Source organism: Myotis davidii, unplaced genomic scaffold (assembly GCF_000327345.1).
Source record: "Myotis davidii unplaced genomic scaffold, ASM32734v1 scaffold684, whole genome shotgun sequence".
In the NCBI taxonomy this organism is placed as follows: domain Eukaryota; kingdom Metazoa; phylum Chordata; class Mammalia; order Chiroptera; family Vespertilionidae; genus Myotis; species Myotis davidii.
This window is the reverse complement of record NW_006295564.1, coordinates 1,527,837-1,541,842: the sequence shown is the minus strand read 5'-3', so window position 1 is coordinate 1,541,842 and position 14,006 is coordinate 1,527,837. Positions and strand designations below refer to the sequence as shown.

At 37.9% G+C, this 14,006-nt stretch overlaps 1 protein-coding gene across 1 annotated transcript in view; it reads left to right on the top strand.

Moving 5' to 3' along the window:
- LOC102755866 (vesicle-fusing ATPase) overlaps nucleotides 1–14,006 on the top strand; it is a 120,039-nt gene that overhangs the window by 40,834 nt on the left and 65,199 nt on the right. Inside the window, exon 9 of the mRNA XM_006779403.2 lies at nucleotides 11,090–11,289. Coding sequence (XP_006779466.2) covers nucleotides 11,090–11,289 — 200 coding nt within the window. The remainder of the gene's footprint in view (nucleotides 1–11,089; nucleotides 11,290–14,006) is intronic.

The window sequence follows — 14,006 nt, the reverse complement described above, 5'->3', positions numbered from 1 at the left end:
AGGGATGTCTGATTGCCATCTTAGGCCCAATCCCCCGGGGAGCGGGCCTAAGCCAGCAAGTGATCATCCCCTGAGGGGTCCCAGACTGCGAGAGGGCACAGGCCAGGCTGAAGGACCCTCCCTCTCCCCCGAGTGCACAAATTTTTGTGTACCGGGCCTCTAGTAAAAATATATTTAAAAAAATTTTTAAACATCAGTTATCATTCAAAACCCACTTCATACTTTTCTCTCTCTTCATAGATCATGCTGCCTACAAAAATTAACTAAACACTCCTTATCCTGATGCTAATTTGAGATCAACTTCTGACTTATTCTGCTCACTATTGTGTAAAATTAGCGTTTGCTCTCATTATTCCACTTTTGGATAAATAAAAGTTCACTGGTAATTTTTCATCATTGCAGCTGACCTCTGATAAAGTCTCAAACAAACAAAGAAAATTTCACTGCTTTCTAAGATACAAACGTCACTTTTTGGATAGTGTTACTGTTTTTTCATTTTATTACAGAACTAAGGCTGTGTATTTTTCATGGAGCTATTTTAAGAAAAGAGTTTACAAGTAGTGTATTAGATAACAAATATTTTCATGTATCATTTTCATTAGAGGGGCTGGGTAAGTCTTATTATATTAGGTAAGGCCTTATTCCATTTAGACTTTTAAATCAGAAATCATTTCAAGCTATTTGTAGCACAAACCTTACAACCTCTTGAAGTTTTCCTCACCAAAAATTTGTATGATTATAACCCCTGGATATTAACACCTGAGGCTCAAAACAGTAGTACACATTTTGTACATTGTTGGGAGAACTGCTGAGTCAGGTGAGAGAGTGGTAGCTAGAAGTGAGATAAGAAGGCATCTTATACTAATCTATCTCAAACTAAGAGGCAAAGGATGGGCTGTGGTAATCTAGCATTGCAAATACCCTTTTGGATGACATACCCAGAAATAGCCCCAGTTCATCCCGGTAGAACCAAGTCATCCCTGGTGAGTGCCAACAGAGCAGGGTGTGTGCTCCCTAAGAAAGGGGAGTGGCAGCTTTCTAATATCTGGCAGTTGGGGACTCTGAGAATGGTTACAATTGGGGAAATAAGGAAACTTTGGAAAAGAAACATACATATTATGATAAGACAGGCAAAGGGAAGATGATAGAAGGATGTGTACATGTGGAACTGATAATCATGGTAGCCTGGCTTTTATGAATGAGCTACATATTGACCATAAATGAGCTTGGAAAGCTTGAGAAATAATTATGAATTGACTGCCTACAGCACAAGAGAAGCAGGCAGGATTGAGACAGATAGTAATCTACCCAGAGGAAAGAGGGTAACCATGGAGAATTCCCGGCTTACCAAACACTAGTGAAGTCTTTGTGAAAATGATGTGATCCATATCTTTTCCTGCTCATTTAATTTGGAGCTAGATGCTCATCAATGGAATGGGTACTATAGTTTGCAATATATAAGTGACAATAGAATTAAAATATTAAATGGCCATAGTAGTCACTCTCAGAAAAAAATTTTGTAAGCAAAATTGTTTTTTTTGTTGTTGTTTTACAATCACTTAATAGTTCTAATTCTCATGTGCCAGTTGGGAGTCTGGCATCACTCCTTTACAGCAAGATAATAAATATAAGCTAATATTATTTAATAGCCAATATTTATGAGCTCTTACGAGGTGCCAGGAAGAATGCTAAGTACTGTATGTTTAATCCTTGTAATAACCTTTTGAGGTTGTTGCTATTGTTACTCCTAGCTAGTAAATAGAAGAACCAGGATTTGAATCCAGGCAAGCTGACTTAAAAAGCCTTTATTATTAACAATGTACATAAAACCAAGTTTATTTAATACAAAAGAATGTCCTTTATTTTGAGATTATGTCCTTCTACCTTTTAGTATTAAATACATTTTATATGAAATGGTGGTGATGTCAGGTTTGATTTGTTTGTTTGTTTAAGAAATCTTTACTTTGCACAATAAAAACTGAGCAACTTAATGACAGCATGTCTCCTTAGGTTTTTTATTTTGTTTTAAGTTCTTTTGCTAGTTTTTGATATCCAATTTTGAGAATCATTGGTCAGAAAAGTGGGGCTATTAGTAATTTTTAATGTTCTCTGGAGTTTTTCACTTGATTTATTTCTTAATACATTTAATCCAGTCAATCCTCCCTTATTTGGCACCTGACCACAAATCATACTTTCTTCCTTTTGACAGGTATCTATTGTAAAGCATAATTAAAATGCAGCTTTGTGGTTCATATCCCATGGAATCATTAAACATAATTTATGGCAAGGAGTCTAGAATGAGATACAAGCCTTATATTAAGTTCTTTACTGAATGTAGTCTTGTCGTGAGGTTCCAGTGTCTCATTAACTTAAATCTTTAGTAAACAATGGCATTACCATTTGCTATGCTTATTTCTTTAGCATTTTATATTATTTGTGCCTTTAGTAATAGATATTACTTAATGATGTAGCAATAAACATTAATACTTTTCATTGTCAGTACCATTTGGAGAACAAAATGAAAGAGAACAAGAGTAGCCCTGCTACCAAGGAATGAACAAGGGAGCCAGATAAAGAAATTGGCTCACTTGCTTTTCCAAACTGTAATCTTCCCTTTATGATTTATTTGTATGTTGGGTGACTTTAGTGTCCTTGTGGATAATTTGTTCAGCAATCTATCTTTACACTTTTTTTTTTATTTAAAATATATTTTATTGAGTTTTTACAGGGAGGAAAGGAGAGAGATAGAGAATCAGAAACATCGATGAGAGAGAAACATCAACCAGCTGCCTCCTGCACACTCCCCACTGGGGATGTGCCCACAACCAAGGTACATGCCCTTGACCGGAATCGAACCTGGGACCTTTCAGTCCACAGGCCGACGCTCTATCCACTGAGCCAAACCGGTTTCGGCTATCATTACACTTTTTTGACTTCCTCATTTCTTTCACTCCTTCTCCGCCACCCACTGTTTGGTCAGACCCAAGACTCTGCCATTACCAATAACCACTTCTGGAATCTCAGTTTTAAGCATCCTGCTCTCTAGCCCCCTTCCATTTGGTCCTTGCTTCTAGCATTCTTCCCATGCCACGTCCAGCAACTTTGATCCCATGGGATCCTCCAGTTAATTTGCTCTGTCACTTCCCAACCGTTTTGTCCTCTCTTCCCTCTTTACCCAGCTTAGATTCCATGGTCTGTCACATTTATATCTTCCTTGCACACATCCTTACTGGCCTTACCCTTCGTCTTCTATGTGTGTCAAAGCCCCAAGGTGTCTCAGCTACTGCCTACTCTGTATCAGTACCCAGACTATTAAATATGGCTTAAGAAAAACACAAAACCATGGTGTCTGATCTCATTTTAAATTTAAGAACCAAATCTTAGGTGGACCATTAGTATGTCTTGTAAGCAGTAGTTTCTGGTATTTCTTCTGTATTTCTCTAGTCAGTTCAATTTCCTACTCTTTGAGATAACTAGTTTCTCTCCATTCTCTTCAAACCTTTGATACTACCTCTTCCCTTCTTCCATCTTCACCAGCAGCCAGTCACTTGGAGTCTTTATTTCACTGAGAAAATAGAATCAATCATCTTCCCACCACCAAATGTAGCATTTGTTGGGTGAATGAAATAATATGATATTCCAGGATTTCATTTATTCCTATATTCAGATGTAATTAGCAACTTAAATTCCAGAACTTAAATCTATTTTTGACCATTTTGGATAATGCTTTTCACTACCACCTTCCTTTATGTTGTTATAACCAAGAATTGTTAATATGTTTGTGCCTCATTCAAGTAAAATTAGTTATTATTTTTAAGAAAGATGATTAACAGGAGCAGTTAGTAAAACAAGCAGTTAAGTAATTGAACGCAGGAAATTAAAGAAGTAATACATTGTAACTATATTTGATTATACTATTAGCCCACAATGGTTCTTACTTATGTAAGCTGGAAGAAGAAAAGATGGAAATGACTTAGAAATGAAAGTGAAAGCCCCAAACTTAGTGGAAAATGGAGGAAAAATGTTGCCTACAAATCATGTGATAGTTTTGACCTCACACTTTGAATGAGATAATTAGATAACAGAATTGAGCTATACATATGTTGATTTCAAATTAAATTAACTGAATATTGTTATTTTTCTTATGTTACTAAACCTTAAGATTACATTTTGAAAAAAGGAAATAAGAAGCCAATAAATTATTCTCTCTTCTCATGATGTTTCTATCTCTCTCTCTCTCCCTTCTTCTCTGAAATCAATAGAAGTATTTATGCCCTAGCTGGTTTGGCTCAGTGAATAAAGCGCCTGCCTGGGGACTGAAGGGTCCTGGGTTTGATTCCAGTCAAGGGCACATGCCCAGATTTTGGGCTTGATCCCCAGTAGGGGGTGTGCAGGAGGCAGCGATCCATGATTCTCTCTCATCACTGATGTTTCTATCTCTCTCTCTTACTTCCTCTCTGAAATCAATAAAAATATATTTAAAAAAGAAAAAAGGTGATGAGATGGTTAAAACCAAAAACAAAAGTCGAGATTCTTATACCAGCTTTGATGACATTTATATTTGTAGAGTTGAATAAGAATCTATACCTTACCTAAAAGTGTGAGTTGCTTATATACTAGTAATTACAATAAAGAGGAGAGTCCCTCAGTGACCTGAATTTCATATGCTGAATTCACTTGCCTAATGGCATCTGTCTGCTCAAGCACGTTTCCCCACACATCTTCCCAATTCCCCAATTCTTTCCAAACCTTTATCATTGTTTCCCAGTATCATCTTCTCATCCCTCATTTTGCAGATGATCTAAGCCCCCACCACACATGGTGAACAGAACCCCACGGCACACCTCAGCTTATTTACTTCCTCTTCTCCAGTTTACTTAACTTGTTCCAGAAGAAGAGGTTCCCTTGCACTCTGTCTTCCTAAACCTGCCCTCCCTTTTGCCAGAGCTCCTGGAAGTGCTATCTGTTTGTTCCTGCTTACGCTTCTCAGCTTCTTTCCCATACTCATCCTAAAATGGTCTGACCCAATCTAAGACTCTGGCCAGATCAGCATGAATGTCCTGATTTTCAAATGCAGTGTTCTTTTCCCAGTCTTCACCCTCTCTATCCGCAGCACGGTCCCTGCTGTCACGTTCCTCAGCCTAACATTTCTTGTGTCTTTTCACGTGCCCAGAGCAGACATTCAAAAATATGAAATTTGAACCAGTAGTTCTGACATATTTTCTGAGTTTTCAGCCTACATTTTTAATGGACAATACTGCCTGCATCTCAAAATGCCTTATAGCCAAAAACAAAGTTATGATTTCCTCTGCCCTCCTCTTGCTATCTTCTTGGTGACCTTCTGAGGTTATCCTCATTTCATACATGTGAAGGTTACATACCTTAAGGTCACATCCTTGATGCCTCCTCTTTCTCTTATTTTTGTTTGCTGTCTAAATTCTGATTAATATCTCCCACATTTTTCTTTCTTTTCCTACTACAATTCCCTACCACTATTGCCTCTTTTCACTATTGTCTCTTGTCTGGATTATTTCAGAAGTATATTTAGGAGATTTTATTTTATTTGTTTATTTATTTATTTTATTGCTTAAAGTATTACAAAGAGTATTACATATGTCTCCTTTTTTCCCCCCCGCCCTTGACAATCCCCTGGCCACCCCTACCCCCCAGTGTCTTGTGTCCATTGGTTATGCTTATTTAGGAGATTTTAATTTGGATTCCATGAATAGACCCTCAGAGGATCTAAAAATCCCCTCAAAATTGTATAAATTTTTTGTACGTATGCATTTTTCTGGGGACGTACATTAGACTATTCCATGGGAAAGAAAATGAGAGATAGAATGAGAGACTATGACAATTTAAACAAGTCAGTTTCACTGATTGTTCTTTGCCTGCCCTTTGCTATGTAGTTCCCTAACCCAGGGCACTGATCTCTGAGTAGTGAGGGGGCATGTAAGGCATAAGAAAGTAATAGCAATCAGTACAGCTTAGCAGTCAGACAGCCCAGAAGCCAGAGATCAGAGGCTCTCCAACATCAGAGCCGTGCTTTCATGTCCTGGAGAAGCTCAGGAGAAAGCTGGGGCATCAGTAGGGATGTGTCCTCCTGAGCCCTCTGGTCCCATTTGTTCATGTACTTCCAAAGGACTTGGAGGGATATGCAAAACTTAATTGGTGAAAATCCAGAGCTAGCCAGTGAGGCAGTGTCCCTAGAAAAAAAGGTTAAGAACATTTCTTCAACTAGACTTCCACTCTATCCCTCTTTCTTTGCTAGTCCTTCCTCCAATCTACCACCAGACTTAGTTTTTAAGCATGTATCTTATTGTGCACCTTCCTTGGTTATAAAAACCTCAGTGTTTTTACAAAACATATTAATAACTCCTGGGCATGTTGTTAAGGCCTATGGTAGTTGGGAGCCTGTCAAACTCATTTCCAGGCACTCCCCTCTCCTCACCCGCAAGGCTGAGCCACAACAGGTTACTACTAGCTGTTTGTTGTTTTAATATTTTTATTGATTTCAGAGAGGAAAGGAGAGGAAAAGAGAGATAGAAACATCAATGATGAGAATCATTGATCGGCTGCCTCCTGCATGCCCCCTAATGGACATCGAGCCTGCAACCCCAGCATGTGCTCCTGACCAGAATTGAACCTGAGACCCTTCAGTCCACAGGTCAACACTCTATCCACTGAGCCAAGCCAGCTAGGGCACTACCGGCTCTTTTGAGAGGACAGTTTCCTATGTCTATACCTCTGTGTGTTTGATCATTCCAGTCTCTCTTTTAAGGGTTCCATTTCCTCTCCATTGCCCAGCCATGAACCTCCTACTATTCTTCAAGTTACCTGAATGTTACCTCTTCCCCTATGTCCATCCCTGTTTTCTGCCATCACCCTGACAGAATCAAGTCTCTCTTGGCTAAGCTGAAAAAACATTGTATACATATCTCTGATAATGTCATATTATAGTGTAGACAGCCTTTTTAAATTCTGTCTCCTAATAAACCCAGAATGCCCTGTAATTAGGGATGGCCTTTTTCTTGTTTGTATCCCTTACACCTAGTTTCATGCATAGTCCAAACAGGAGCTTAATACACTTTTGTTGAATGGAATTACTTATGAAAAATTTTTATGACTCATTTCAAATTAGGGACCAATGCTTATTTAATAAGTTAGAACAGGCTGTAATAATAATGGTAATAACAAAGTCTCATTTCCACTGCTTGTTTAAGTAACTGCTTCCTTTGTGGAAGTAGATTTTGAAAATCTTCATATGTCCGTGTATATTTTTGATGTGCTTTATGAGATCCTAAAAGAATTATAGTTCTAATGCAGACTAGAGCTTCTATGACATTTCTATTGATGTTATATTGAATAGAGTCTGTCATTTCAGAGATCTGTATTATCCTCCTATATAATAAAAAGGTAATATGCAAATCGACCAAACAGCAGAACGACCAATCGCTATGATACGCACTAACCACCAGGGGGCAGACGCTCAATGCAGGAGCTGCCCCCTGGTGGCCAGTGCGCTCCCACAGGGGGAGTGCCGCTCACCCAGAAGCCAGCTCATGGCTGGTGAGTGCAGTGACAGTGGCGGGGAGTGAGCCTAAGCTGTCAGTCGGACATCCCCCGAGGGCTCCCGGACTGGACTGCAGGAAGGCGCAGGCCAGGCTGAGAAGCCCCCCCCACCCCCCCCACCCCCAGTGCACAAATCTCATGCACCGGACCTCTAGTATATAATAAGTTCCATGGAAATGTATTTTATCTCCCTCAAACTTCATGTGAATTGTTTAGTTATTTTATAAAATCTGGGTCAATTTAATTCAAAACACATTAAATTGAGCATTTTCCACATATAAAAACAGAGTTACAGAGTTAAGACTCTAATATTTATATATCATGTAGTTTGTTTTGCTAAGTTTGCAAAGTCCCTATCATTGTAATTATGTTTTTTAGGTATTTTAATTAGTTCATCTATGTTACTTTACACTGTTCCATAAATTAAGAGTTTTAAATAAAAATTTTAAAATGGTCTTTTCTTTCTCATTTTCTTTGAGGGTTTTTTTGTGTGTGGGGGAAGAAATCCATAATTTACTTATTCAGCCACTTATTGAGTACATATTAAGTGTTAGGCACTATGCTACATGTCTGCAATTCAGGATTGATGAGACAGTAATTGCCCTTGAATAGTTTACAGTCTAAAGGAGAAGAAGATATATATACAAATAATTGGAATTTAAACCTTGGAGAAGAGGAAGGAAACTCATCCTTTGAGAGCCAATGTTGATGCTGAGAATGGATGTGTCTGCAGATAAATTTGTAGATACGGAATCAGGAAGCTAAAGGGAATCCATAGTCTTTTTTAAAAAAATACGTGAAGTAGGAATGTAGGTCATGTTTAAGAATTAATGGCATGGGGTAGCACTTGAGATGAGAAGAGCAGTGAACATCTGAATAGGGAAATGGGAGACAACTAACAAAAGCAAGTAAAGGATGGCATGCAGGACTGAGAAAGCAGTGAGAGTAGAACTGAAGTTGGATGGCATGAAATTGTGAGGATATCAGCCAGTGGTTTAATATTTCCTGGCTGTGCTCTGTGACCAGTGTGTAGGTGCAATAAATCCATATTGTGTTCAGGGCTTATGGGATGGTTGTTCCAGGAGTATAAGAAGGCCAGTGAGTTGAGAGTCCTTGAAAGAAAGTATGCCTTATTATGGAAGGAAATATGGTTAGGGGGAAGTTGATAAACTTGGAGAAAGTTAAGAAATAGAGATGAGGATAAGACCTGGTACTTTGTAGATACTCAGCAAATCTTCATTTTCTTCTTTCTGGCTCTCCTCTCCTTGTACCTGTTTCACCACCACTGTCACTTGCCTCTGCAGGTGTTTTATGAATAGGAATTGCTTCAGATCATGATGGTAGCAGTTGGCTTAGAGGGGAAGATTAGGAGGCAGGTTCCAAAGTCCTCATCAAATGTGCCCCAGTCACTTGGATGCTGTAGGGCTTGGTGATATTGACCTCTAGGAGAAGCTCAAGGCTTCCCCCTCATCTCCCTACCACTCATGCTTGAAGGGTGGGTTAAGGGCCAAGACAATTTATTCAGCTGGGTTTTGGGGGGGTTTTTTTGGCCATGATTCTTAAGACAGGAATTTGCTCTGTGATGAGAGGGTTAAGACTAAGCCTTCAAAGGTTTCCACTAAGGTCCCCTAGTCTCTATAAGCACAACCTAGTTACCATAAGCACAGATCTCATTACTTTCAGGGATTTAAAAGGGAGTCAGTCCTTTTTGACATAATGATAGAAATAATGAACTTGCAATCCAAAGGGTCTTCCTCCTCAGAATGTAAAATTTCTAGGAGAGTTGGTTATATCTTGTGATTTCTTTTATGTGAGTTATTACATTATTGTCATCATTGAAAACAATAAGACATATATTCCATTTCCAGAAATTTTCTTTTTCACCTACACTTTTGAGTGTAACACTGAAATCTAATAATTTTTTATTTCACAGCGTGCTTTTTGGTGTAGGATTTAAAAAAAATCACACATCTGAACTGTGAAACTGCTAGAAAGGTGAAAATTCCTAGAGTAAACAGAAACCAAAGGTCATCCTAATCTTTCTTAAGATGCAATAAATCCTTATGTAGAGTTGACTAAAGAAATCCTAAGACACCTAGATTATTAGTCTTGTTATTATTATTTTTTTAAAATATATTTTATTGATTTTTTACAGAGAGGAAGGGAGAGGGATAGAGAGTTAGAAACATCGATCAGCTGCCTCCTGCACACCTCCAACTGGGGATGTGCCCGCAACCAAGGTACGTGCCCTTGACCGGAATCGAACCCGGGACCCCTCAGTCCACAGGCTGACGCTCTATCCACTGAGCCACACCGGTCAGGGCAGTCTTGTTATTTTGCTATTAATGATACATCTAAGGCATTTAGCAATGCTTGCCTAGGAAAAGAAATTTCCTTTGGAACTTCACCTGGGTGTCTCTGAGAAAACATGTGCTTCATTTGGCATTAGTCACATGAAGTAGAACATTTAACTTTATCCACAAAGTCTGTAATATCCATCTGGGGCCAATGGATTGCTCTGTGCCAGAGGTTCTCAACCTGTAGGTCGCAACCCCTTTGGGGGTCGAACAACCCTTTCACAGGGGTTGCCTAAGACCATCGGAAAACACATATATAATTACATATTGTTTTTGTGATTAATCACTATGCTTTAATTATGTTCAATTTGTAACAATGAAATTGGGGGTCACCACAACATGAGGAACTGTATTAAAGGGTCACAGCATTAGGAAGGTTGAAAACCACTGCTCTATACCATCCAATTCATACATGTTTGCCCTTTCTGCAAGTGCTTGTATTGACAGGTAGACCTATAATTTCTATGACTAAGATGGAGTTTCCATAGAATACTGTATCATAGAGACTTATGTTAGGTTAAATTTACCAAAAAAAAAAACCCAACACCAAACAACAACACACCAGATTTCTACCCCCCGACTTTAAAGTAAAGAATAATGAAAAATAGCCCAAGCCGGTTTGGCTCAATGGATAGAGTGTTGGCTTGTGAACTGAAGGGTCCCAGGTTCGATTCTGGTCAAGGGCACATGCCTGGGTTGCGGGCTTGATCCCCAGCAGGGGGCATGCAGGAGGCAGCCGATCATTGATGTTCCTATCTCTCTCTCCCTCTCCCTTCCTCTCTGAAATCAATAAAAATATTTTTTATAAAAAGAATAATGAAAAGTAAGTACCAGTTCCTAATTAGGTATTTAGTTTAAAGAGATAGAGTTAAAAGTATTTGTTCTAAATGATAGTTCAAATATACTTTTCCAAAGACCTTTAATTGGCAGCTTCCCCTGCAAATATTGGTACTGGTGTAGGAATTGTTTCTGAATTTGAAAAAAAAAAGAGCTTCACTTGTTCATTCTTGTTCTGTTCATGACACCTGGCTATTAATGTATGTTAATGGAATCACTGTACTTTTTATTACGTGCATATGAAGAAGAAAGAAAACTTTCCTTTAGATGTCTTACTTGGATTTTAGTTAGTTGACGTAAGATTATTTTCCTTTCCTTTTTAGGTTGCAAACATGTTAAAGGCATCCTGTTATATGGGCCCCCAGGTTGTGGTAAAACTCTCTTGGCTCGACAGATTGGCAAGATGTTGAATGCAAGAGAGCCCAAAGTGGTCAATGGGCCAGAAATTCTTAACAAATATGTGGGAGAATCAGAAGCTAACATTCGTAAACTCTTTGCTGATGCTGAAGAGGAGCAAAGGAGGGTAATGTTAATATAAGTATCTTTCCGTAAAAGTTTATTATCATTTATAGGATGAATGAAATTCAGCATTATGGTGGAAAACTTGTTAGAACAATCTATACTTTTAAAAACTTGAGGGTAAAATTTATTTAATACCAAGTTATGTCACTCAACCAGGATTATGGGGGGTTTACATGATGTCATTACCCACATGTTCATAATACAAAGATAGATGATTGTATAAGCCAAAAGTTTTACAAAAACAAATCATGAATATATTTTCAGGTGACACTTTTATTCCACATTACTTCCAGAGACTTGAATTGATCCTTTGGAAAGGGAGGAATTAAATCTATAAAGGGACTTATAGAATTATGTGTATGTTAGATCCATAGTGCAGAAAGCTAGCTTTACTTACCAATTGAGTCTACTCAATTGTAGAGTGACAGGTATGAGTTGTTAGGTCCCAGAGGCAAGCTTGATTTTAGAAAAATAATAAAATTAATTAAAAATAAAACCAGAGTTTATGTGGTGGTTAATTTTATGTGTCAATTTGTCTAGGCCTCTGGGTGTGGAGACATTTGGTTAAATGTCTGAGTGTGTCTGTGGGGATATTTTGGATGAGATTATCATTTGAATCAGTAGACTGAGTAAAGCAATTGTCCTCTCTAATATGGGTGGGTTCCACCCAATCAGTTGAAGGCCTGAATAGAACAGAAATATCTTTAGATCTTAGGACTTGTCAGCCACCATAACTGTATTATAATTCCTTATAATTAATCTCTCTATAGCTAGCTAGCTAGCTGGATTGATAAATAGAGATCTAGATCTCTATCTAAATATAGAGATCTACATATATATCTGTATATTTTCAGGTGACTAATAGGGTGGATCTTGGTTCTGTTACACTGGAAAACCCAAACTAATCCACTAATATTATATTTGTTTCATTAACAGAGTGTTTAAAAATAATGCCATGGGATTTTGTTTCTGGCAATATAGTAGACTAGGCAACTTGAAACCTTCCTTCTACAAATACCTTCATATGCTGAGTAAAATATAAAAAAATCATTTTAAATGTATAATTGTGCTCTCAGGAAAGAAAATGAAATCTTCAGAAATGTAAAGAAAACTGAAAATTTGAATGATAAAGAAATGAGCTGAAGGTTTGGTTTTGGTAATGTATGAGTTTAGGTGTTAGCACCCACTGAGGGCAGAAAATGAGTCCTTGAACCCACTTAAGGTATGGACTTGGAACTGGAACCTTCAAAGAGGTTGTGTCCTCAATGAAAAGAATGGACTTAAAGATATCTGTCTACCAGCACAGAGAAATATCAAAAACATTTAACAACCTAGGTTCTGAAGTAGGAGCTAAGGAATCTCTAATGGCCATTCTAAACTGTGGATCCTTGACTCATGCTTAGGATTTAAAAGCAAAACAACAACAGCATCAACAACAGAAACCATTCCATCTGTGGTCTGGGGTCCCCAAGCTGAGAAAATAATTTTAAAATTAATCCTTGGCTAATGATACCATAGGGTTGTTAGATATGAGCAGACCCCAAGGAATGCTCCAACAGCCCAGGCCACACGAGCTTCTCATAGGGGAAGCTAAAATAGTTTCAATAAATGGAAAATGTTATCATCAAAATTTAAAGCTCAGCAACCAGGTTAAACATAAGCCAGTAGTTTCAGCTGAAGAAAGAAATGACAAACAGGAGCATAGATCTAAAGAAATCATCCAGAATGTAGCGCAGAGAGATAAAGGGAAAATATGAAAGGGAAGTTGAGATAACAAAGTTAAAGTGAAAAGTCCTAATGAAGTAGTATAGAATCAATATTCAAAGATAGAATCGCTGAGAATTTTCTAGATTTGATAAAACACACAAATACTCAAATTTACATAGCACCATGAGCCCAAATAGGATAAATAAAAAATAGGTTATTTTTAGACCCATTGTAGTGAAACTGGAGAATGTCAAAGAAAAAAAGAGAAGCATCTTAATATAAACAAAAAAGAAATAACAGTGACATACAAAGGGAGATCCATTATGTTGACAACAAACTTCAATGACAACAACAGATCAGAAAATAGTGGAGCAATATCTTCACAGAGCTAAGTGAAAATAATTGTCAACTTACAATTTAATACACAGTTTAATTCTCATTCAGGAATAAAGGGGAAATAAATATATATTTTTTCAAGCAAAGACTGATAGAATTAATCACAGAAGCTTGCTGGAGGAATATGAAGGATGATGTACTTTAGAATTAAGGAAATTGAATCCAGAAGGAAGCAGTGGGTGCAAGAAATGATGATGAGTAATGAAAATTATATTTTGCTTGAAGGCATCTAAGAACAAAGGCCCAGATAAAAAAGGCCCTGTTTTTTTTAAAAAAAATAATAATAATGCCCTGGTATATGGAGGCTCAGAGGGAAAAGGTCACTGTTTTTCTAGAGATATTAGTCAGTGCTGGAATTTGCTAGGCTAGTGGAAGTAATGGGCAGAGATTAGCAGCTGTGGCCCACCAAGAGGGAATATCTGATGAACATGCCTCATTTTGAGTTGGGACCCTGAAGGGCTATACCATAGAATTAAGGGTTAACTGGAAATAGAAGAGCATTCTCAAAGAGGCTGTAGATCAGCTTTTAATCATGACATTCTCTAAAATTAGACCGAGGGTTCCTAAATCACTAGTGCCCCCAGGTATCTGGTAGAATTGTAGATACTTCCTGGA